The sequence below is a fragment of the Ictidomys tridecemlineatus genome, chromosome 8 (assembly GCF_052094955.1).
Source record: "Ictidomys tridecemlineatus isolate mIctTri1 chromosome 8, mIctTri1.hap1, whole genome shotgun sequence".
Classification (NCBI taxonomy): Eukaryota; Metazoa; Chordata; class Mammalia; order Rodentia; family Sciuridae; genus Ictidomys; species Ictidomys tridecemlineatus.
In genome coordinates this window covers 7,435,670-7,460,983 of record NC_135484.1, presented here as the reverse complement: position 1 = coordinate 7,460,983, position 25,314 = coordinate 7,435,670, and the positions used below count along the sequence as shown (strand labels likewise).

Sequence of the window (25,314 nt, the reverse complement as noted above, 5' to 3'; positions counted from 1 at the left end):
TTCTGTGTAAAGGGACATGTATTCAGGAGTAGGTGGGTACCTCCTAAAACCTCGCTCCACCGCAGGCGTTAATGGCTGAGAGGACCTCAGTGCGGGACGCCGGGAGCCTTACTTGCTAGAGACCGCGTGCCACATCCCAGGGGACGAGGAGGGGCTTACGCTTGCCCCACTTCTGTCATTTCGCACATTTTAAACATTACTGTGTGCATTTCTCTTTTCTGTGTGGTGTAGTGAAATGCAGTGAGTCGAACCTTGAGCCAGTGGCGCCAAGAGTGGGTTTGGGTCCTGGTGGGGGCAAGGAAGGCCCTCTTTCCCTGCGGTTGGAAGCCTGTGGGCTTCCCGTGGGCTGCAGCCCGAGTCCTGCTCGCGGGGGCTTCCCCACTCTGCCCACCGGCCCTTCCTTCAACTCCACATGGACCTGAGAATGCATCTGCTCATTAGGGCTTTCTCAGAGACGTTTCTTGTGTTTATTTCAGTGATAAGAAGTCGTGGAACTTGGGACTGAGTAATGCTAAGCTTTCGTATTACGATGGGATGATCCAGTTGAACTACAGAGACGGCACACCCTACAACAACGAAAAGCGCACTCCGAGGGCAACACTCATCACTTTTCTTTGCGATCGAGAAGCCGGAGTTGGTTTCCCTGAATACCAGGTAGGAGCTGTCCTGTGTGGTTTTCCTGGGGACATTTGCCTGTTGACCCTTTATTTAGAAGCAGAGCTATTAATAGTCTGGTTTTCTGGCCAAATCATCTTAATTATTCCTTTCAGATTTGCCAGGGTGCAGAGGCAGTATTTGTTCATTTGTTAAGCTTGCTTTCAGTGGGCCGGACGCTCATGATTCCCTCAACCCCGTTGGTTTGGGGCATAAAACTGCAAACGAATCAGAAGTCGTCCTTATCTCCACTGAACCGAGGCTGAGTTTCCATCTTCGTGGGCGTCTTCTCTTTACTGAAATGAACGGATGTGGATGAAGGAGACTTTCTCTCATAGAGTTTTCATTTAAAACAACACCCTTGTCGTATTTTGAATGTTGTCTTTGATAGCATTTCTTTTTGCCACCTGTGCTGGTCAGCTCTTGTCTATACAGCAAACATGTGAGATGATCAACTGCAAAGGGAAGAGGCTCACAGTTTTGGAGGCCTCAGTCTCTATCTGTTTGGCTCATTGATTTGGGCCTCTGGCGAGATGACACATCGCGGAATGTGTGTGGCAGAGTCAGGAAGCAAGAGAGGTGGAGGAGGGGCCAGGGTCCCACAGCCCTGTAGTGGGCGCTCCTCCAGTGACCTGAAGCCCTTCCACTAGGCCCTGCCTCTTAAAGGTCCACCCCTCCCACTAGTGCAAACTAGGGACCGAGAATGGACACATGGGCCTTTGGGGACATTGAGTATCCTAACAGTAGCACCGTGAATGTCTCTTCCCTTGTCTTTCACTAGGAAGAGGACAGCTCTACCTACAACTTTCGGTGGTACACCAGTTACGCCTGCCCAGAGGAGCCCCTGGAGTGTGTGGTGACTGACCCCTCCACACTGGAGCAGTACGATCTGTCCAGGTGAGGCCTGGCCCTCTTTGCCGAAGTCCCCTAAATGTTGCTGGTGAGCATGTAACCAGCTTATGTCACGTTGGCTCTGGCAGATTTAGCAGTGCTGCCCACTCTTTGCTACAGCAAGACCTCAGCCTGAAGCTTTGGTGTCTAAATCGGTGGTTGGCGAGGTGTGGGGGCTTACTGAAGCAGACTCGGGGTAGGCTGTGCAGAGCGTGGTGACAGTCGAACGCAAGCCTGTGTCCCCAGTTGTGTGTCTTAGCAAAGCGTGATTCACTGATAGGTTCTCTCTTTAGGAATACCTGCACGCAGTGGGTAAACTCTAAAAAAGCACAATCTTTCTTGAAATTTCAGTCTAGCAAAGTCTGAAGGTGATCACGGAGGGAACTGGTATGCCATGGACAACTCAGGGGAGCATGTCACTTGGAGGAAGTACTACATAAATGTGTGCCGGCCCCTGAATCCTGTGCCGGGCTGTGATCGGTACACATCCGCCTGCCAGATGAAGTATGAGAAAGATCAGGTGAGTCTGTCTTCCCTGTGTCTCCTGTCCCCCCTGGCTTAGTGATTATTTTGGGACCCTAGATCACAGCTAGCTTGGCTGCTCAGGTGCAGCCCTCTGCATCAGACCGGGCCTCTGTGGAAACTGACCCGCCTCCTGCACAGAATGAGACATATTTGAGTCTGTTCAGATTTGAAACTTCAAGAAAATGCCAGTGCATTGTTCACCTTTGAGCAAATAAAGGGCGAGGAAAGCTCTGAATGATGGTGTGGGGCCTGAATTCAAGTGTCTGGTTCAGCTGGCTTCTGTAAAAGAGTTTCTGCCTCCAGGGGATTATCAGCCTGGGGAGCTGTGTGGATGTTCTAGATCCAGGCCTAGCTCTCACTCCTGCTGCTGAGCTGCCCTTGGCAATCCAGTTGGATTCAGTGACCTCCAGGACCTCTGCATGTCTCCTTGTGAATGGTGACCCTCACAGTGAGGGGGTGCCTGCCGTAAAAACAGCAGGCAGGAGAGTATTTCCTTGGCACACGTTAATGGCACTCTGGTGGTTAAGAGCTGAGTTCCTGGTGTTTGGGGATAAAGCCCAGTGACAGAGCATTTGTCTAGCTCAGATGAAGTCTGGATTCAGTTCCCAGCATGATAGTTGGATAGATCCCCAGCACAACACATAAGTAGCTAGATCCTCAGCATAGTAAGTAGGTAGGTAGATAGGTAGGTTGATTGATTTTTATCAATCCCCAGCATAACAGATAGATCCACAACATGATACATAGATACAACACGATAGGTAGATGGGGAGATAGATCCACCTCCAGCATGATAGAGAAATAGATCCTCAGCATGATTGATGGGTAGGTAGGTAGGTAGATAGGCAGGCAGGCAGGAAAGAATTGTTTTTGTGTACATGCAGTGGTCCTTGTAGGAGCAGTGACCTCAGAGAATCGCCAGCCCTCATTTCTAGTTCCACATTGTGAATTGGCTTCCTCAGTGTCATTTATAACCCCCTGGTCAGCATACAGAGTGCTTCCTTGGTGGTTCTCAGACATGCACAGTGGCCCAACGTGCATGTTCCTAGCTGAGGTTGATGAGTAAGGTGATGCGCCATCCTGTCATTCAGCCTCCTGCTGAGATGACCAGAAGGTGGAGTGGGCGGGGGGTGCAGTGCAGAAGCCGTGTCCGGTGCCGGGTGGACTGGGGTCTGTGACCTGACCTGCACCTGTTAGTAGGACACCCTTGGGCGCGCGAGTCACTTAACATGTCCAAGCCTCAAGCGGACCTGTCAGGATGGGTTGTGCACAGGGTGTAAGACTGTGGCCTAGGTGAGATGCAGACAGACTGCCCAACTCCCCTGGGAGCAGTACTTCAGTGTCCAGTGATTCACTGGGGCGACTTTGCGGGTGTGTCCACCACAGATGAGAGTGGCTTGTGGGGAGACTGGCTGTCCTCGGGGAGCCTGACCCACTGGTGTTGCAGGGCTCCTTCACCGAGGTGGTGTCTGTCAGTAACCTGGGAGTTGCCAAGGCGGGCCCCGTGGTGGAGGAGAGCGGCAGCCTCCTCCTGGAGTACGTGAACGGCTCGGCCTGCACCACCAGCGATGGCCAGCTGACCACCTACAGCACCAGGATTCATCTCATCTGCTCCAGGGGGAGCCTGGTAAGGCGCTGCTGGTGGGCGGGGGAGAACGCCACAGAAACATGCTTCGGGTCATGATATACAGTCACAGTGACGTTTGTTTTTCATCATGGTTAAATGTAAACGACACGATACACCCTTTCAGACATTTTGGGTAAGAACGTTAAGGCTGGGCGCGGTGGTGTACTCTCTAATCCTAGCCTCTCAAGAGACTGAGACGGGCTCCCACATTCCAGGCCAGCCTCAGCAACTCAGGGTCTTTTGAGCAAAACCTTGTCTCAAAACATAAAAATAGCTAGGCATGTGTGTAGCTCAGAGGTAGAGTGGCCCTGGGTTAATTCCTAGTTCAAAAAATTTTTAAAAAGGAAAAGAAACATAAAGTACTTGTGTGGTGCATTTCTTACCAGGACCCGTTTCCAGAACTTTTTTGTATTGTCCCAAACCCAGTTGCTTCCTTTACTGGGAGCTTTATGTATATAGCAGGGCCGAGGGTTTTTGAATACCCGAGTCAGTAGGGTAAACTGAGGATGGCAAGTCTCACGTAGATAGTGCCCGTGCCACCTGGTGCACAGGGAACGCTGGCGGGATCGACTGGCCTCGGTGGCTCTGGCACTCTGTTGGCTAGATGATGGTTCTCTGCACTCTTATCCTGCACTTGACCTTTCAGAACACCCACCCGATATTTTCTCTCAACTGGGGATGTGTGGTCAGTTTCCTGTGGAATACAGAGGCTGCCTGCCCTGTGCAGACGATGACGGACACCGACCAGGTACGTGTTGCCTGCCACCTGGCCCCTCGCTGAGCTTCCTGCTTGATGGTCCCCTGGTGTTCAGCTCTGCACCAGCCCACCTTGCATCTGCTCTGATGGATAGCAGGTGTCTGGAGCCCCTCCTGCTATCTCTCCCCACGCTGGAGGCCCAGATCCAGGATGAGAAACAGGAGCCTTGCTTCTGCTTCCCGCTCGCTGTAGCCCCTCCGTTCTCTGCCCAGCTCTTTTGTGTGGCAGCGACACCCACCCGGTGGGCCCTGGGGCTCTCCATCCCCACAGAGGTCTGGCTGGCTCGTATGTCACTCCATCTTAGAACATTGCGGAGCCCTGGCTGTGGGCCACTGGCTCTCGTGATCCCTGCATCTCCCTCCCAGCTCTCTCCTCCTTGGCTGGCAACTGCCACAGTGCCCAGGCTGGTTCTGCTGCTGTGGCCTTGGCCCTGCTCCTCCCAGCTGCATGCTGTCCTGCAAATGTGGCAGCAAGCTGCTGCTGTGGGCTCTACCTGCCCAGGGCAGTGGTCTGCACAGAGCGGTTCCTTGTGGTGGGGCTTGTTTTCCTCCCTTCCTGGTAACCTCTCCCCAGACTGCAGAGTTTCTGGCAGAAGAGACCTTGGCTTGTCCCCATGGATGAACCCAGCTCAGGGTCCTGCTCGTAGGTGCACCATGAGGGTGGGAACATGGGGTGCCAGGCACCTTACCTGTGGTCGGCGCTTCTGGGACTGTGATCAGTGCCCCATTCCCTGTGTTTGGGGGACACTGGAAGCCCATGGCAAAGTTCCTCACACCTTAAGAGGAGGGAACGTGGTTGAAGTTACCCTATCATGCCATCAGTGCCTTTCTTTCCCTGAATAATTCAGAGACAGAAAACAGAACTCAGGATTTCTTCAGATGGTTTTTAAAGGAATTATTATAGTCGCCGATAGTTCCCGCTTACCTTTCCCCTGGGGGGACTATCGATACTCTGCTTATTCAGATCATGCAGTGGTTCAAGAGTGTGTGGGCAAGTTGCGCACCTCTGAGTCTGTCGCACTTGGTGTGGGGAGGCACAGTACTGGAAGGTGTGGGTGCACTCAGGGCTGCCTTTCTGGTAGCTCTGCAGAGCTCAGCGGCAGGTTTCTGAAGGTGCCGTGTTTGTCGTGCTGCTGAGGAGTTGGACTGAATTTCTCCTCCCCCCGTTTTGCCTCCTGTAGGCCTGCTCCATAAGGGACCCCAACACTGGATTTGTGTTTGATCTCAACCCACTCAACAGCTCCCAAGGATACGTGGTCTCGGGCATTGGGAAGACCTTTGTGGTAAGAGTGATATGATGAATTCCTAATTTGCTTGGAATCAAGGAGACAGTGCATTAAAGTCCCCTGAGAAAGTGACCTGGGGTGGTAGGTGTCCTCAGGAATTCCAGGCACTATGATGGCATCCTCCCCCGGGAGATGAGGAAGTACATGGTCAAGGGGAAGATGCAGTGACCTCGTCCCCGCTGTCCTGCAGCAGTTCCCATGTGGCACACTGTCCTCTCAACCCAGTGCTGTGTCCAGCAGCAGTCCCCAGAGCTGCTGCGGCGGCATCCCTGGGGCCTGTTAGAAGTCCAGGTCATGGCCCCACCTGAACCTTGTGAGTCAACTTGGGCTGGGCCAGCAGTGGGGCTTCACAAGCCCTCCAGGTGATTGGATGAGCAGTGGAGTTTGAGACCTTGCGGTCAAGAGAAAACAGTGATTTATTGGTCCCGTAAAAGGAAGACCACATAGATGAATGTGTTCTAGGCTCTTCTGAGAGTGCTTTCTTCAAAAATAGTTCCTGTGGTTTGCCTGGGTTTCTAAGGAGGACGATCTCCCCATTAATGCTGTTCTTTTGTAAATAGCACCACTAGCAGGGGAGAAAACTTTTCAGACATCTTGGTTTTGGTTTAAATTCTTAGATCAGTGTCTACTTTTGTAATATGCTTTGAGAACTGGTCTGTAGTAACTGGATGTGGAGGAGGTCCCTGGGGCTGAAAGAGCACAGGCAAGAGGGCACACAGCCCAGCCCCCAGCCAGGGAGACTGGCCAGGCCTTGCCCCTGGACAGGCTTTGGCTGTGTCTCCCCATCCCCTTTTCCAGCATGTTACCTGGAGTCGTTGCCATTTCATAATACCAAACTACAAATGTTTAATGGCCCAAGTGTGTGTTCTGGTACTGTTTGGTTTATAGAGTAGCTGCTACTGCAGAGTCTGGTTTATACCAGGTGGTATTGATGGGGGAAGGAAAGGGAGAGGCTGTTTGGTTGCCTGCACTGGTGTGAGGAAGGTGAGAACCTCACTGAACTGCAGAGAGCATGCTTGGAGAGATGACCAAGAACCCCATAGAGAACATGCTAGAAACAGCCCAGAGAGGTCCTGCCTTGTGCACCTAAGCCCAGGGCATTAGGAGGCAGCTTGTGAATATCAGGAATGTCAGAGACAGTGAGTGGCAGAGGTAGGAGTACAGTTGACTGGTGGAAGGGGCTTGAGGCTCCAGCGTTGTTCCAGGACAGGGAGCCACAGCATGGACGTCACTGTCCACCAGCCAGTTCTGCATGGCTTCTTGCACCCTGTCCTGCTGGACCCACTTGTCCTGGATGCTCCCCAGCACCTCCTGGGCCCTGAAGCTGCCACGGGAGGCCTCTCTGAGGCCCTGACCCAGCCTCTTTGCACTGGAGGGTGTGCAGGTGTTGGGCAGCTGGGCTGCCCGCAGCTTCTCCCAGCTCTGCCGTTGGCTCGTAGGAGAGATTTAGAAGGAAGAAAGGGGAACTGGCTTCAAATTCGCACCATCACACACCCCTGGATGTGGCCCCAAAAGCTGTTAGAATACTTGGGTGAGGTCTAGCACTTATTTTCTCTCTCAAGTAGGAAACAGCAGTCTTTAGGAAAAACTCTTGCTGTGTGTGGTCACGAGCTCTGAATTCTTTGCCTATTAACATAAACAGAGAGAACTTTTCCCTTATGGATCTTCATATCAAAGAGCATAGTCAGTTTTGTTTTCATAACTACAATAAATTTAATTTTACTGAAACTGTGTCAACTTAACGAAATATAGGGACATCGATTTGTATTCACTTGTAATTAACAAGACTCCAACTATGTGTACTTTCTCTGATATAATTAAAAATACCGTCAAGTTATGGCTTATCATATTTCCTCCATTATATATGGGACATTGCTATGTGCCACGTATCTTATGCATTTTATAAATACAGGGCAGCATAGATGAATAAAACCGCGTATACTAACACTTAAAGAACACTTATTGCTCTTTAGACTTTGGTGTTTGCCATACTTAATAACTAGGATTTCACTGCCTCAACGTGGCGAGAAGGTAAACTAATATCCAGTGGGCTCTGAGGTTGCCAGGGCTCCTGCGGGGCCAAGCCCAGTAGCCTAACCGGCCTGCCCGGCTCTCGCCCTCTGGCCTCCAGTTCAACGTGTGCGGCACGATGCCCCTCTGCGGGACCTTTGGTGGGAAACCAGCTTCTGGCTGTGAGGCAGCCACCCAGACAGAAGAGCTGAAGAACCTGAGGCCGGAAAGGCCCGTTGGATTCGAGAAGAGCCTCCAGCTGTCCACTGAGGGCTTCCTGACCCTGACCTATAAAGGGGCTCCTCCTGCGGACAGAGGTGAGCCTGGGCTCTGTTCTTAAGCTGACGGGGCTCCCGCCTCAGCGGACCTCTCTGAGTCCGTGCCGCCAGCACACCTTTGCTGTTCCCTCGGGGCCCGCCCCTTTCCTGCCTGGTCTCCTGTACATGCACATGGCCGCCTCTCACTATGGGTGCCTTAACCGGCTCCTTTCAGTGTAATTCTGAGATTCTGGAGAGGTGGCCCTGAGTTACTGGTCCCCAAGATGCTGGCCTTCCTTCCCCTCCCCTGGCATTCCTTTCTCCTGCACCCCCAGTTCTCCCAGTGGACTCTCTTACCCGTTATCACGTTTCTTTTAGGTACTGAAGAAGAGAGGGGTAGGGATGAAGATCATAAAAGTTACTGTTTTTTCCTAAGTTAATTTCTTGCTTCTGATTTTTCCATTCGATCTTCATGGTTTCTTAAAATATGATTTTGCTGTGTAAATTTGTTAGCATTTCTGCTCCTTTTCGCGCCTGTGTTGGACAGCAGAAACCATTGGCGCTTTTTGGGTCATGAAGTGCAAGATCAAGCCCATGACCCTTACGATGCCAGCAGCTGGGCCAGGACAACAGCAGCTACTGCATGTAGCGTACTTGCTGTGTGCCAGGCCTGTGTTAAAATGCTGTGTGTACCTTGTCTGGTGCGTTCTCATGCCGGCTCTGTGAGTCTTATCCTCCTCGTGTTTATGACCTCTTGCTTAACCCTGGCCTCATTTTATACGTGCAGTAATGAAAACTGGAAAGGCCACGTCCGGGGACATAGGCGATGGCTTTTTGGGTGGCATGAAAGTAAGCATCCAGACTTCTGGGATTCCAATGCTGGCTCTGCCAACAAACTCATCCTCAGGTCCCCAGAGGTGTGGAAACTTGCCCAGGGCCACACAGCTAGTGAGCAGCAGAGCTGGATTTTTGAGTCTACATGTCCAGTGTCACAACCTCTGCCATTGTTAAACCCTTACCATCATGCCTTGCTAAACTTGGGTAGAGACAGTGGTGTGGTGTGGTTGCTAAGAGTGCTGCTGCCATCCTGGCAGACATCACCAATTTATTGCTATCTTGGATCCATCACCCCTGTGTCAAAAGTCTTCCTTTACTTTTATACATGGCACCTCAAGCTAACAGAAGTGGAAAGTTCGACGCTGCTGGGAGAAGAATAGCCAGGGTAGCAAAGGAGTAACTTATGAGGTAGTTTAAGAATTCAGAGTCTTGGAGAGAGGTCAGCAGGATGGTTGACAAGAGGAGCCTGGTATGCCTCCATCCACACTAGAGGACCAAGCGAGGACAAGCAATACCTGATTCACTCGAGTGAGCAAAGCAGGGTGCCAGAGTGCGCTGGGGATGTGACAGAGACAGTGCAGGGCACAGAGCTACAAGGTGACCGAATACAGAGGGAGATGAGCACACAGCATCTGTAGTCCTGTCCCTCAAAATCAACCCTGAAGGGCTGGGGCTGTGGTTCAGGGGTGTAGAGCACTTGCCTAGCATGTGTGGAGCACTGGGTTAGATCCTCAGCACCACAAAAAAGTAAATTAAGTAATGGTATTGTGTTCATCTACGACTAAATACATATATTTAGTGCCATCTGAGATCCCACTCACTTGGGGTCCTGTGAAGGAGATTCACAGCAGCTCACCTGACTCAGGCCTATGAGCCAGCCAGGAGACCCTGCTCACTCTCCCTCAGCTCTAGGAAGCATCTGGTGGTCCCTCCTGAGCATCTTCAGACTGCAGAGGCCCCCATAAATGGTGCCTCCAGCCACTACCCTGGGAACACCCAAGTGCTCGGCCTTCTCGTTCTTGGCCTCAGAAAGCAGCTCAACAACCCTGCCCTCCTCTACCATGGCCCGCAAGTAGTTGAGCAGTCTTTACTCAGAAAGTCATCTCACAAAGGTCCTGAGAAGGGATGTTCAGGCCCATCACCTGCCCGTGGCCTTGGGAAAGAGCTGAGCAGATCTCCTTGAGTATATCAGCTCCTGAAGGCTCTGCATAGTTATCTGTGCAGCCCTCAGGCAATGACAGATTCTCTGAGTCCATTAGTGTGGCATGGCTACCATGTGGTCCTGGGACATGGGCAGGCCCCTCATCCTGCTGTCCAGCATGCTGTGCTTCACTCACAGGAGCGGTCCCATCCTCATATGACTCTCAGAAACCAATGGGTACTCCATACCCACCATTGAGCCCACGGTATCTGTCGCTTTCAGCAAAACCCACTTCCCCTAGGGGAGCTGCATTCCAGCGGGTGGTGCAGTCCCACAGCTTCTTCAACCTGGGCCTCTGGGACACCTGCAGACATCACCAGCTTTGATTACAGCCACAGAAGCTGTGTGTACACTATGCCGAGGTACCCACCAGGAACGAGAGCCAAGGCAGAGTGCCCAGCCAGCATGAGGACAGGCACGGCACGAGCATACTCTTCACTATGAAAGTCACCCTATAAAGTTGGTAGAGGCAGCTGACCCACCAGAGATGTAAATGACAATGCAGGCACACAGGGAACGTGGAGAAGTACCGTGCTGCCTGCAGAATAATGTAACAACCCACTAGTGACAGACAAAAGAAAAGGAAATCATAAACTGCATGTCATAGAATTCAAGATAATGATTATTAGAAAAATAAAGAACCAATCAGAAATCTTGGAGCTAAAAAACTCAAATGAAATTTCAAAAACAGTTGAGAACCCTAATGGTGGACTTGATAAGAAGGAAGAATTTCTGAGTTAGAAGAAATAAGGATTCTGATTTTGGAGACAGGTCTTTTAAAGTAACCTTGTCGTATTTTGTTTTTAATAAAAAAGAAAAAAATATGAAGGAATAAAGAAAGTCTTTAGAACACAGGATATCATTGAGTGAGCAAATGTTTGTATTATGTGTATTCCAGAAGGAGGAGAAAAGGCATAGACAATGCATTCAATGAAATAACTGCTGGAGACTTTAGACATGTTGGTAAGTTGTATATGTCCACAAAGTCAAAAGAACCCATTAGTAGATTTGACCAAAATAAAAAGGTCCTGAGATACACTGTAGTTAAACTGTTGAAAACCAAAGGCAGAATTCTAGAGATAGCAAGAGAAAGCATCATGTCACTTGTAGGGGAAGCCCCGGCAGACGTAACAAGCAACTTCTTTGCAGAAACTACCAACCTGCTGGAAATGTGATGGTACAAAGTCCTGGAAGAAAAAAATTGCCATCCACAGTTTTTATATCCAGCGAGGCTATAGACTTCAGAAATAAAGTAGAAGGGAGACTTTCTAAGTGAAGGGCTTCTGGCTCTACAATAAATGCTTAAGGAAGTTCTACAGTGGAAGAGAAAGGTTAACTGTGATCATGAGAACAAGCAAGTCAGCAAAGAACAGCGATGAGAGAAAGAGAATCAAACCGTAACAATAGAGAAAAGTAGGAAACGGCAAAGATGAAGAAGAGGAAAAGTGAACAGAGCCTATACAAAGTGACAAGAAAGAAATTGACGGAGACAGAAGTATGCTGCTACTTGTCACTAAAAACCTCCAAGGTGGGCTGAGGTCGTGGCTCAGCCGTAGAGCGCTCGCTTAGCAAGTGCAAGGCCCTGAGGTCTATCCTCACACCATGTAAAAATAAATAAATAAATAAACGAAAGAAATAAAGGTAAAAAATTGAAAAAAGAAAACAAAAAAAACAACCTCAAATGTAAGTGGACTAGATTCCCCAGTGAAAAGATACAGACTTGTTAAAAGGAACCCCCAAAAAGTGATAGGGTGACTATAAGAAACTTCCTTCACCAGTGAAGACGGGCACAGACTGAAGAGGTGGAAAAACTACGCCAAGCAAACAAACCACAGGAGGTCAGAAATGGTCAGCCCTCCAGACCTAGCAACAGAGAAGATCCAAGGTGAACTGTACCGAGGGGACTGCAGACGTGTCCAGAAGGGTCACCCAGAAGGCAGGAGCACGTTTTCCTCATCCACACACGGAACATGCTAGGCCAAGACACAGGTCTCAACAGAGTAAAGACAACTGAGACCACAGGATTCATCTTCCTTGACCTTAGTGGACTAAAATCAGAAATTAACTTGGAAATCAGGGGAATGTGGAAATTAATCAATAATGTCTTGAGCGACTCATGGGTTGATGAAAAAACCAAAAGGAAATTTAAAAAATCTCTTGAAACAAATGAAAACAAAAGCACAACTTTTCAAAACCCATGGGAAACATAGGAATAAATGCCTGCACGGGGGGGGGGGGGATTTGAAAATAAACTATCAAGATGCAACTCAAGGAACAAGAACAATCTAAACTCATGATTAGAGCAGAAGTCGGGCGTCGTGGTGCACGCCAGTAATCCCAGTGGCTTGGGAGGCTGAGGCAGGAGGATCACAAGTTCAAAGCCAGCCTCAGCAAAAGCAAGGTGCTAAGCAACCCAGGAGACCCTGTCTCTAAATACAAAATAGGGCTGGGGATGTGGCTCAGTGGTTGTGTGCCCCTGAGTTCAATCCCTATACCCCCCCCCCAAAAAAAAGATTGAAGCAGAAATAAGTGAAAATAAGTGTAACTAAAAAGTTACAATAAGATCAATGAAGCAAAGAGTTATTTTGAAAAAGAAATGTTTAGATTATTCAAGAAAAAATAGAGAAGTCAAGTAAAAACAGGAAGAAGAAAAGAAGACAGTCCAGTGATAACACAGGAGCCACTGGAGCCACTTTATGCCAGCCTGTGGGGAAACGTGGACACGTGTGGGCACACATCCATGAGGACACAGAAAACCTGGCAGACCAATTAGAAAGAACAATAGCGAATCACTAGTAAAGTTCCCAACCAAGAAAAGCCCACTCTTAGATGGCTTCACTGCTGAATTTTACCAGATGTTCAAAGAACTCACGCCAGTTCTTCTGAAACCACCACAGACGGGCATGGAAGGCACACTTTTGTAGGAGGCCAGCTTCCTGGGTACAAGAGTCAGGTGAGGACATTCCACCAGAAGAGAAAGCTCACTCTGGACTCCCTGGGTCAGAGCCATGAGCACAGGGCAGAGCCGGGGGGTGGTGCTCTACAGATGGGGGCCTGAGACTCGGCCACCGTCCGCCCTGCTGTCCACGGAGCAGCACGCCCTCCTCTTGTCTAGCTCTTTTGCTCTCCATATAGAGCACTGTTTTAAAAGAAAATAAGCTCATCATTTATCTGTGATGTCTTTTTCTGGCTCCAGTTTTGAAAACCTCGTGTCTCACAGTGTTACCAGGTTTACAGTGTGGTCACACAGTTACCAGTGGTGGACATTTCCTGATGGCCTGACAGTCAGGCTGGAGTGCTCCATGGGCTCTGCTCACTTATATAACCAGGGCTTTACCCCCTGCCTCAGTTTCCTCTTATAAGTTGGAGGTGATGATGGACAGCCCTGGAGGGTCAGTGTAGCTGCAGCCCCTGCCCCACGCGCCCCACTGCCCGGCCTGCGGCAGGCACTTCCTTCCCTGCTTGCTTTGCCTCACAGACAGAATAGTCTGTATTGGATGCAGCAATGATTTTACTTATTTTTTAAATGTTAGATCACACGAGTCCCTTACCAGCTCAGAGCCTTGCTGCGTCCCTCCATGGTGCCTGGAGTAGAAGCCAGTAGTCCCTCAGGCCGAGGACACTTCTGGGCTCCCATGTGGTCTCTTACTGCTCTTCCCACCTGGCCCTACCTCCTGCATGTTTCTGGGAGATCAAGGGAGGCCCATTCGTCCCCACTCCCGGCCTGGCTCTGTGGAGTCACCGAGCCCTCTGTGGTCCCTGTGTTCCCTTCCCCCTCGTGGGCAGCAGAGCTTAGTATTTGTTGAAACCCAGTAAATGAGAGTCAGGCTGCTGCCTGGTGTTTGGACTGAGACAGCGCCGTGGGGTTTGGATGCTTCCTGCAGAGCAAGAGTGCTGAGACTTAGGCCTGTGACACGAACCCCTGGTGACATGGGTCACGTGCCACGAGTGTGGCCACTCAGGTCCCCGGGCACAGACCAGCACGTGCGGTGACTGGTTCCCAGGGTGGCGGTGTGTGGTGCCGGGCAGGGGCTGCGCTGCGCTGAGCTGCTTGTCAGCCCTGGCTCCCTGCTCCCCAGGCACTGTGTTCATCATCCGCTTCCTCTGCAACGCTGACGTCTACCCAGGAACCCCCAGGTTCCTGCACCAGGACATCGACTCCACACGAGGCATCCGCAGCACCTTCTTTGAGTTTGAGACGGCCTTGGCCTGTGTGCCTTCTCCAGTGGATTGCCAAGTCACCGGTGAGCCGGGGCCTAACAGTGATGGGCTGGGTGAGAACGGTGTGTGTGTGTGTGAGAGATGCGTGAGAGCACGTGTGCGTTCTGAGTGTGTATGTGTGTGTGCGCTGAGCGGTCGTCTCGGGCCGGCCCTGCTGTCTCTTCATGTGGGCAGTTTAGGGACAGCGTGGCTGTCCTCCTGCATGGAAAAGCCTCCTGGTTGTGGTGGCTCTTCTGGGCCTTGGGGTCACGTGGGTGAAAGGTGGCCCTGGAACTGAGGAGAAAGGGTGTTTCAGACTCGGCCGGTAACGAGTACGACCTGAGCGCCTTGAGCACTGTCCGGAAGCCGTGGACGGCGGTGGACACCTCCGCAGGTGGGAGGAAGAGGACCTTCTACCTGAGCGTCTGCAACCCCCTGCCTTATGTGCCCGGCTGTCATGGTGAGCCCTGCTGAGCCTGTCCAGTCCCTCTGCAGGGCTTCAGGTGGGGGGCAGCCTCCTGTCCTCCCCTCGCCCGACACCACCCTGTTCTCTCAGGCAGCGCAGTGGGGTCATGCCTGGTGTCAGAGGACAACAGCTGGAACCTGGGTGTGGTGCAGATTAGCCCCCAGATGGCGGCAAACGGGTCCCTGAGCATCGTGTATGTCAACGGCGATAAATGTGGGACCCAGCGCTTCTCCACCAGGATCACGTTCGAGTGTGCGCAGACCTCGGTGCGTACTCAGGGGCCAGGCGTGCTGCGGGGCTGTCTCCCTTCACTCCCAGTCGGCTGTGCCAGGAAGCCTGCCGCTTCCTTCATGGTTTTTGGCCACCAGTGGGGTTTGGCTGGAATATGATGTTCAGCCCCGGGTCTGGCTCCATGCTGGACTCACAGGGGCTCGCATGGGGTATTAGTTGTGGCCATCATTTGGTTAACTTTTTAAAACTAAGTAAGTGGAAAACAAAGTGCGCCGTTGGTCTGTGTTGTAGGGGTCGCCCACGTTCCAGCTGCTGGACGACTGTGAGTACGTGTTTGTGTGGAGGACGGTGGAGGCCTGTCCCGTGGTCAGGGCGGAAGGTGAGCCTGGCCTGTTCTTCACCGTGACGTAGGGTAGCAGCACTGCACGTGCGCCTGAGCTGTGAGCCTATGACGGGCACTATGGAGGGGACCGGGAAGCACTTCCAGCGGTGGACAATGTCCTGTCCTTGAGTTTTTCCTTTTACTGCAGCTTGTCAGTGACCCTTTCCTGCACAGCTGCGTTCTCATACTTACAAACCCTCGGGTTGGGTTGGTTGGTTGGCTCTGATGAAGTGGGTTTTATCCTGAGGCAGGCTTTTCTCAAAAGGCGTTTGAGGGACAATTTGTAGTTTATATGTAAACAAAATAGTGTGGTGTTGGCTTTTGATGCCTGTTTTAAGGCCTGTTGACCTGCCTGGGGGCAGGGCTGTTGTGCCGTGGCATTCGCCTTTGCTTGTGTGTTCCTGCAGGGGACAACTGCCAGGTGAAGGACCCCAGGCACGGCAACCTGTATGACCTGAGGCCTCTGGGCCTGCAGGACACCGTGGTGAGCGCCGGCGAGTACAACTACCACTTCCGCGTCTGCGGGAAGCTGTCCTCAGACGTCTGCCCCACCTCCGACACGTCCAAGGTGGTCGCGTCGTGTCAGGAAAAGCAGGGGCCAGAGGGATTTCACAAAGTGGCAGGTACCATTCATTTTTCTTTTGTTGGACTTGCAAGTCCAACAGAGAATAGAACAAAATGAAAATGCAAAGAACATAATTAAAATGTCAGGCCGTTCCGCCGGGGACCGCGTTTCTCTAGAGCAGGAAGGAGCGCGCGTGTTTTGCGGCGGCAGCAGCAGCGTGTGAGTGATGTTTCTGACCCCAGGTGCCTTCTTGGTCGGAGTTCACACTGAAGCATGTCACTCGCTGAGTGTGTTTCTGACTCCAAGGTCATGTTGCTCTGTAACACCTGGGGGACGCACTGAGCAGCTAGTGGGTGTTTGGAGGTGCTCTTTTCTGGGCTGAGTCACAGGGGACACATTCAGGGTAGGGTTTGGCCGTAATGAGCAGACAGTTACTTCTGGCACCTGGGCCAGATTTAATCAGCTTGGGAGCTCTAAAAGATGCAGTAGAACAGCTCCGTGGTGAGAACGGGCAGAGACAGCCTCTCAGGACTGGGCTGAGGCGTGCTGGCACGTCACCAGACCTGAGGTTAGTCTGCTGTGCTGCGTGCTGGGCGGGAAGAGGTCTGGCTTCATGCCTCCTGTGTTGTGATGTGACGGGGGGTGGGTGATCCAGTGCCCATGGTCCAGGGGTGCTTTGCCCCCCAGCTCTTCAGGTTGCGACTTGACACAGCTTAGGATGGGTGTGGCAGCCTGGAACTCGTGAACTGAACCTGGCTTGGTCTGCTGCTTCTTGAACAGGTCTCCTTACTCAGAAGCTGACTTATGAAAATGGGTTGTTGAAGATGAACTACACCGGGGGTGACACCTGCCATCAGGTGTACCAGCGCTCCACCACCATCTTCTTCTACTGTGACCGGACCACACAGAAGGTGAGCGCCCACCCCAGCCCTGCAGAGTCCCCTGCCCTCCCCCAGCTGCCCTTGTCTTAACTGAGTGAGTTGGCTCTTGGGTCTCATAAAATCTCCCGGATAGCTCTGTTAAAAACGTCATTTACAGGAAATGTGTTGGAAGCGCGGTCTGTTCCTCTGGGCTTTACTGACTCCTTGTTTTCATCCTGAAGCTCGGAGTGTAAGCTGTCGAAGCTCTGCATTCCTATTCTGACCCACGTCCATCTTCACTTTGCAGCCAGTGTTCCTGAGGGAGACTTCGGATTGCTCCTACCTGTTTGAGTGGCGAACACAGCACGCCTGCCCACCCTTCAGTGTGATTGAGTGTTCGTTCAAGTGAGTTGCTGTGTGTCGGCCGGCTCCCTGGGTGTGCTTTGCTTTAGCACATAAGGTCAGTTTATCTGGCCTTCTTCCCCAGCCACCTGGCAGAGTCTATGACTGTCTTGAGTCAGATGCACATGAGGTGGTGACCGGAGCAGAAGCAGAATGTTTGAGCGTTGGCACCTCTCAGGGTTCCCGGGCAGGGGAGGAAAGAGCGGGCCAGGTTCCCTGCTTATGTCAGGGACTCAGCTTTGGGGACAGTGTGGCCCTTTGCCCAAGTCCTTGCAGCATGGAGAGGGTGATGGAGGGACACAGGTGGGCCGGGGTGAGGAGCAGGATGGGGCAGCGCTGGCCGCCAGCTTTTCAGGGCTCCCTGCTCCTGGATCTTTGTTCCCCGTGACCCCAACATGCTCCTGAGACCCATGTCCAAAGCTGTGGGTTCAGTTCATAGGACAACAAAAACAAGTCTCATACAAATTTCTCTTCTGTATTCAGTTTTCTTCTTTGATTTTCTAAGCCATGTTCCGAAGTATTATTTCAGGGCAATCTTCAGTTTTCTGGTATTTATATATGTAATTTTTATTTTCTTTCTTGTCCTAAAAATATGTCTATACAAAGTTTTTGAGTGGAATTAAGTCAAAGGAGAATTCCGGATTATTTACAGTGAAAGTTTTCGTGTGTGTCTATATAGTAACATACAGTAAAAGTGTATATAAGGTGAAATAGCTCCTTCCCCATCTTCTCCCTTCAGCCTTTTCCACTACTTATATAATTTCTTGTAGTTTTTTTGGAACCCTCTGTAACTCCAAAGGGCACGGTTTTAGTCGGCTTTTTCACTGCTGTGACTAAATGACCAGAACACAGCGAGTGGGAGGAGAGCAAGTGTCTTTGAGGGCTCTCAGTGTCAGAGCTCTCGCCTGTAGACAGGAGGGTCTGTTCCTCGGGGCTCGAGGTGTGGCAGAGGCAAGCCGCTCACACGATGATCAGGAAGCAGAGAGACTCCACTCTCCAGATACAAACTGTACACCCTCAGCCCTGCCCCGCCCAGTGCCTCCAGCCACCACCCAGCTGGTCCCATCAAGGATCACTTCATCTCCTAGGTTAAGGCTGTGCCCCATCTTTTCCCCTCTGAACCTTCTTGCATTGCTTTGTATGTGAGGCTTTGGGGGACACCTCACATCTGAACCATAACAGGCACCTATGTCCCTTTTGGTCAGCCTCCAGCAGTATCGTTGACTGTTTCCAAGATGAAGATTGTAGTGAGGTACAGTGGCGCACACCTGCAATCCCAGAAACTCAGGAGACCGAGGCAGGAGGATTGCAAGTTTTAGGCCAGCTGGGCAACTTAGCAAGACCTTGATTCAGAATTAAAAATGAAAAGGGCTGGGATGTGGCTTAGTGGTAGAGCACCCCTGGGTTCAAACCCCAGGAGGCCAAAAAAAAAAACCCAACAAACGAAGTCATCCATGGGTGTCCCTGGGGGACTGGTTCTAGGACCCCCTCCCCCACATACTCACACTGCAGTGTCAGGGGCAGCCCCCCACCCGCGCTGGCCTGGCACCCCTGCAGTGTGGGTGCTGTGGGAGAAGCCCGCGTGTTCAGCAGTTTCTTTCTGAGCCCCTCCGCCTACAGTTGGCCGATCTCTGGCCCCTCCCCCTCCTGCCCACGGGTGTCAGTGCCATTTTCCTTTCTCCCATAAGGTCTTAGGACCTTAGGAGCTTCCGGACCCTGAGCTCTCCTCCCTGCTGCACCTCTGGCTGCCTCTCGGCTTCTGCTGACTCCGCCTGGTTCCACTTTCTGCCTCTCCTCTGCCTGCTGCTCTGCAGCAACTGCTCTAGTGGGCTCCCTGCCCCTGCCCTTGCTGAATTTCCCACTAGTCAGTCGTGTAGTTGACACGTGACCGTGTTAAAGTGTCAGCCAGACTGTGTTGAGACTTCAGTGCAGGGAGGCCCTTGTCATGTGGAAGCTTGAGCTGCAGTTCTCACTGGGATTAAGGACCCCAGTGCTGTCCCCGTGGTGGGTCTCTGACTCCCCCTGTCCCACTGGCATCCTGGCCTTTCTTTGAGTGCACCAGGCTGTGTGCCTCAGGCCCCTGGCTCACGCTGTTCTTCTAATGGTGCTGCTGCTCCTGGGCCTCAGGCTGTTCCGTTTCTTCTGGGGTTTACGCAGAGGTCCCCTCAGTGAGGCCTTCCCTGGCTGCGCTCTCTACAGTTGCCACTTCCCCAAGCTTCCCCCTCAGCTCCTGTCACCATCTAGCACGCTCTACACGAAAGACCTGGGTTTTGTCCATGGTCTTTCTCACCAACAACGTCTGCTGGCTTCCTTAGGATAGGTGGTTCTACGTGTCCAGGCGACGCCCTGGCTTCGCCGGCACTTTCTGGAGGAATGGGCGCTGTTCATTCTTCTGTAAGTGCTGAGCCCGAGGGGTGGGTCTGCAGTTGCTCAGCTGCCATCCTGCTGGGCTTGGCACGTGCTGGTACTCAGTGCTGTGCACACCTGATGCATAGCAGCGCGTCTTCATCCTGGGCCCGAGGTCAGCACAACCCGTTTTTCCTTCTGTGCCTGTTTGAGGCCTTGGGTTTGGACAGCAGGTGGCCTGCCGGGCTGCTCCTGGAGTGGCTGGTGTGCCCTGAGTCCTTAGCTGCTGGCTACTTGGCCAGCGAGCTCCGCCTCTCGTGGCCTGTGTGTGCCCAGCACTTGGAGATGTTTTTTGGATTGGACTTAGTTTTGTTAATGTAAGATTTCAAAATTCAGTGGTGTCAAGGCGGTCTGCCTGGCTGGCCAGGGGCATCCTCTGTGACGTTCTCTCTGTCCCTGGGTGAGGCCTCACCTAGGACAACATTGGAACTCTTCTGGATGGGGTGCTGAACTGACTGTGGCCTTCTCCTCCCTGCAGGGATGGGGCTGGCAATTCCTATGACCTCTCACCCCTGTCGAGATACAGCGACAACTGGGAGGCGGTGACCAGGACGGGGGCCACTGAGCACTACCTCATCAATGTTTGCAAGTCTCTGGCCCCACAGGCCGGCACTGGTGAGCAGGGCGGTGACCTGGGGGCGCCTCTGGGGCAGGCAGGGTAATTAAGGGTCTCGGTGACTGGTCTCTGGTGTGGCCCAGGCTCCCCGCTGTGGATGGCTTAGGTGGGAACGTGGCCACTTTGAGTGTGAGGATCGGCAGTAGGTGGAAGGGAAGGAGCAAGTGCGTCTTCACAGGGTGGGAGGTGGAGGCTGGGACAGGCACCCTGGTGTGTGCCCTGTGCTCGTCACCATGCAGGGACTCTAGTACTAGGGTGGAGACTCAGGTCAGGGGCCTGTGTGGGCCCATGAGCACCTCAGAAGTCCAGGCGCCAAGCTCGGGGTGCAGCTGTTCTAACTGCGAAAAGGTGTTCTCATGGGTGTGGCGGGAGGCTGTGGCCCACTTCCCCTTGTGTGGGGTGGGCTGTGACCCTGTGGTCCTGCACTGTGGTGTGGGCTGCTGCTTAAGCTGGGGCAGGTGGCACAGCGGTTTTGGTGACTTGGAACTGGCAGAGTGTTCTTGGTGAATCTTGGATACAGGGCACACAGTGCAGACCACTCAGAACATCCTGTTGACTTAATGAGGAGTTGGGCCTCCCCCTGTGTGGGGCCGGGAAAGGATGCATCTGTTGTGTCTTGGCTGTCCCCCCCACACCCCATGGCTGCTCCTGGCCCTTCTGTGGTAAAATAGCCCTTCAGGGGGGAGAAAGTGCTGTGTGAAGCGGAGTGGCATTGGGATGGAGGCTGGAGTGGGCGAGGATGGTGACCGCTGCTGTCCCTTTGGGTTAAGCTGTGTTTCTTACTTTTTTGGAACTGGGGGTTGAACCCAGGTTCCACTGAGCCTCATCCCCAGTTCTTTTTATTTTGAGTCAGACTCTTCCTAAGTTGCTGAGGCTGGTTTCACACTTGGGGTTCTGGTGGGGCCCCTGTGGTCACTGTGCCTGGTGCCAGCAGAGCCAGACTGAGTCCCTGCAGCTAATGCCTCGTCGTGTCTCCTCACATTGCAGAGCCGTGCCCTCCAGAGGCGGCCGTGTGTCTGTTGGATGGCTCCAAGCCTGTGAACCTTGGCAGGGTAAGGGACGGTCCTCAGTGGAGAGACGGCGTGATTGTCCTAAAGTACACGGATGGCGACTTGTGTCCAGACAAGATTCGGAAAAAGTCAGCCACCATCCGGTTCACCTGCAGCGAGAGCCAAGTGGTGAGTGGCGTGGCTTCCACGACGGTGCAGATCGTGGCCAGCGAGATAGGCGTCCGTGCATCCCTGGGGTGCAGGTCACAGAGCTCCGTGACGCAGCTGGGCAGGAGCTGGGTCTGCTATCCAGGGGGACAGTCGTGACTCCTCGGGTGCTCAGCCTCGCAGGGCCAGGCTTGTTAGTTGGTGCTCTGTGGAGCCAGGCTGGGTCCCAGAGGCGTAGAGCAGAGTGGTGACAGCTGCCCACCCTCTAGGAGGCAACTTGGGAGGAGGCCTGTTGTGGGGGTGCTCTTGCTTCCTAGCTGCGAACCTGGCTCGTGACTTCGTCCCACCCTGGAGCAGCCCTGCCTTGCTGGCTGTCAGGAGGGTGGAGGAGACGTGGGAAGTGGCTGGTGTCAGGCGCAGTGCGTGAGGGCTCTTCTTCCCCTGAGCTCCGTTCTGCCTTGTGCGCGCAGCTGGGCAGGTGTTGGCCACGTGACCACCTTCTCCGTCAGGGGTGGTGTGCTGCTGAGTGTGAGGGTGGGAAACGGCTCTCAGGACACAGGAACCTAGGGACTCCTAGAACCCGGAGCAGCCCCGCCCGTGGGAGGGATGGCTTGCCCGGTCCTCTGGAGCCAGTGGCAGTGGGGGAGGAGCTGGGTCCCAGGGAGCTCCAGGGGCCAAGCCTCCCTCCCTGCAGCAGCAGCGAGGGTCCTCCTGGACGTCCTCAGAGCTCAGCCAGGTTCCTGGGCAGCTGGCCTGCAGCCTTCTCGGCCGTGAGGGGCTGGGCACTCATGGTCCAGGACCAGAGGCCTCCTGACATGCAGGAGGGAAGGGAAGGGAAGGGCTCTCCCCCACAACCAGGGTCCTGGACCGCAGGGTACTGCTGGGTACAGCTCTCTAGAGGACGGGAAGTGTCCGAGATGAACCGTGAGCACACTGCTGCCAGGGGAAGGGCTGATGACCAGCCCTCTGGGTCTTTTGTTTGAGCCGCAGCAGAGGACAGCTCGCGCAGTCAGGGTTCCGTCAGTCAGCCTTGCTTGTGTCGCCTGGGCCCCCCCAGAGCCTCTCCTACCTGCTGGGCCACCTTGGTCCTCTCAGCTGGTTTCCCTGACCCACCCGTGGGGCCCACGGGGCGCCTCAGCAACAGGTCCCCACCCTTCACATTTGCTGACCTGCCCTGGTCCCATAGTGACACTGAGCAGGACTTCCATGCGCTCGTGGGGTCTTGCAGGGTGAGGGTTGGCACTGCCCGCAGGGCAGCTGTGTGACGCCGGCTGCCGTCCGCCTGTTGCAGAATTCCAGGCCCCTGTTCATCAGCGCCGTGGAGGAGTGCGAGTACACCTTCTCTTGGCCCACGGCCGCCGCCTGCCCCGTGAGGAGTAGTGTGCACGATGACTGCCAGGTCACCAACCCCAGCACAGGTGAGGGCGGGGCTGTGCCAGGCAGCACAGGTGAGGGGGCGGGGCTGTCACCAACCCCACACAGGTGAGGGCCGAGGGAAGGCGGTGGGCAGCCAGGCACCCTGGCAGGAGCATCCCAGGGCTGGGCACATTGGCCCTTCCTCTGGATCGGCCTTTGTGTCCACTCTGGTTCTGATTCAGTCTGGGAGAGGCCACCTGGCTCTCAAAGCCGTTCTTGGTCCTCCCATGGGGGTGACGAGCTCCTGAATGCTACCTCTGGACTCCAGAGCCCACCTGGCAGACAAGACGAGCCGGAGGCTTCTGCCTGCCTCTGTCTGGGTGCCTGGAAAGGAGTGGGTGGTGGTCCCCTGGCAGGTAGATGCCATCGGGTTGTCTGCAGGCCTTGGGAGACCTTGTGGCTGCGTGGTACTCCAGCAGGAACAGGTGCTGGGAGCCACAATGGCCTTCGGGGAAAGGTGGACCATCTCCTAAAGCTGGGGACGGTGGTCACATGACATGCACTGGCTGGTGGGGGCACTTTGGGGTATCGTCAGTGGAGATTGGTGGGGAGGGGTTGGGGGCCTGACACCTGCACTGACGTATCCGCATGAGCTTGCTGGAGATGGGTTCCCAGAGTCACTGTGTCCCTCCCCTTCCACCACAGGACACCTCTTCGACCTGAGCTCTCTGAGTGGCAGAACTGGTTTCACGGCTGCCTACAGCGAGAAGGGGCTCGTCTACATGAGCATCTGTGGGGACAATGAAAACTGCGCTCCTGGTGTGGGTGAGTGCTGCGGCCCCTCGAGTGTCGTCTCCCTTGACTGGCGGTCCCCAGCCCAACTTCTGGCACTTGGCAGTCACAAGGAGAGCCAAGACCCACACCGTCATCTCAGCAGTACTCAGGCCCGGGGGGCTGCATTGTGAAGCTCAGCATAGTGATGGCCAAAGCCAGACTTAGTGACTTAGGACTTTGTGGAAAGGTCTCAGAAAACTTGGCCACCGACTCCCTAATGTGCCTTCCTCCTCCTCCCACATGCAGGGGCTTGCTTCGGACAGACCAGGATCAGCGTGGGCAAGGCCAGCAAGAAGCTGACCTATGTGGACCAGGTGCTACAGCTGGTGTACGAGGATGGGTCCCCGTGTCCCTCCAAGTCTGGCCTGAGCTATAAGAGTGTCATCAGCTTTGTGTGCAGGCCTGAGGCTGGGCCCACAAACAGGCCCATGCTCATTTCCCTGGACAAACAGACGTGCACCCTTTTCTTCTCCTGGCACACGCCCCTGGCCTGCGAGCAAGCGGTGAGTCCAGGACGGGAAGCCCATGCCCGAGCCCGGCCCCCCAGCTGCTGCACTTCCCTCGCCCCCCCCCCCCACACACACCACCACCAGGTACTGGTGGCCTTGTCCACTCCCGCCCCTCCCGCCCGGTGCTACAGAGTGAAGCACCGGGACCCTCTGCCTGCCCTGTGCTCCTGTGGTTCAGCTCTGAATCCTTACCGTGGGAGCCTTAGGAAATCTTCCCCTGTAGAACCGACGTGCGCTTTTTCCTGTTGAACAGACAGAGTGTTCCGTGAGGAACGGAAGCTCCATTATCGACTTGTCCCCGCTCATCCACCGCACTGGTGGTTACGAGGCCTACGACGAGAGTGAGGACGACACCTCCGACACCAACCCGGACTTCTACATCAACATTTGCCAGCCGCTGAACCCGATGCACGGGGTGCCCTGTCCCGCAGGGTCTGCGGTGTGCAAAGTTCCAGTCAGTGGCCCCCCGATCGTGAGTATGCAGCCTCCAGGTGGCGAGGGTCTTTGCGGGACTATTGGCAGAAACCTTTGTGTTGTGCTTCTTGCCTTTGGGGGTGAGTTAGTCAGGAAAAGTGGAGAAATGAGCTGGGCTATGTGTTCTGGGTAAGGTGAAGGGTTTGGGTGTTGAATGATCAGCCTGGAATGGTAGCCAGACAGTCATTACTCTGTGTAAGAAAATGTGGACCTATATGTGTAGGTAGACTTTAGTGTTGTTCTAGGAGTCTCAGAGTACCCTGATCAGGGGAATCCTTTTTTTTTTTTTTTGGTACCAGGGATTGAACCCAGGGATACTTAACCACTGAGCCACATCCCCAGCCCTTTTTAAATTTTCATTTTGAGACAGGGTCTCCTTAGGTGCCTCACAGTCTAAGTTGCTGAGGTTGGCTTTGAACTTACGATCCTCCCCTGTCAGCCTCTCAAGTTGCTGGGATTATAGGTGTGCACCACCATACCTGGCTAAAGAGAAGTCTTCAGTGGTAGGAAGGAACATTGGCTAGATTGGTTTCTTAGTCTGAAATACCTGTGTAATGAAAATGCTTGTGAAATATGGGCACTTTTTTTTTTTTGTAGCAATTTATAAACAAGGGCAAGAGTGCAGTTGCTAACAACTCTTCAAAGTGTTGGTTTACACTTGTACCTTTTACTATAGGTTTGGATTTTTAAAAATTACATGAGCTATATTCATATTTTGTCAAATTCTTGGGGTGATTTTGTACTTGAAATGTATTTCAAAAGTTCTCTGTTTCTGTACTTGTTGTGTGTCTGAGTGCTCCTGAGGGCGAACC

The 25,314-nt window shown here is 53.3% G+C and overlaps 1 protein-coding gene across 1 annotated transcript in view; it reads left to right on the top strand.

Annotated features, from left to right (window-relative positions):
- Window positions 1–25,314, top strand: part of Igf2r (insulin like growth factor 2 receptor) — a 94,533-nt gene that overhangs the window by 45,766 nt on the left and 23,453 nt on the right. Inside the window, exons 16-35 of the mRNA XM_078018796.1 lie at window positions 477–654; window positions 1,436–1,551; window positions 1,897–2,065; window positions 3,518–3,697; window positions 4,344–4,445; window positions 5,635–5,736; window positions 7,871–8,066; window positions 14,124–14,288; window positions 14,561–14,704; window positions 14,801–14,976; window positions 15,233–15,320; window positions 15,731–15,946; window positions 16,669–16,799; window positions 17,056–17,153; window positions 20,035–20,171; window positions 21,160–21,350; window positions 22,621–22,747; window positions 23,391–23,510; window positions 23,766–24,022; window positions 24,282–24,500. Coding sequence (XP_077874922.1) covers window positions 477–654; window positions 1,436–1,551; window positions 1,897–2,065; window positions 3,518–3,697; window positions 4,344–4,445; window positions 5,635–5,736; window positions 7,871–8,066; window positions 14,124–14,288; window positions 14,561–14,704; window positions 14,801–14,976; window positions 15,233–15,320; window positions 15,731–15,946; window positions 16,669–16,799; window positions 17,056–17,153; window positions 20,035–20,171; window positions 21,160–21,350; window positions 22,621–22,747; window positions 23,391–23,510; window positions 23,766–24,022; window positions 24,282–24,500 — 3,112 coding nt within the window. The remainder of the gene's footprint in view (window positions 1–476; window positions 655–1,435; window positions 1,552–1,896; window positions 2,066–3,517; window positions 3,698–4,343; window positions 4,446–5,634; window positions 5,737–7,870; window positions 8,067–14,123; window positions 14,289–14,560; window positions 14,705–14,800; window positions 14,977–15,232; window positions 15,321–15,730; window positions 15,947–16,668; window positions 16,800–17,055; window positions 17,154–20,034; window positions 20,172–21,159; window positions 21,351–22,620; window positions 22,748–23,390; window positions 23,511–23,765; window positions 24,023–24,281; window positions 24,501–25,314) is intronic.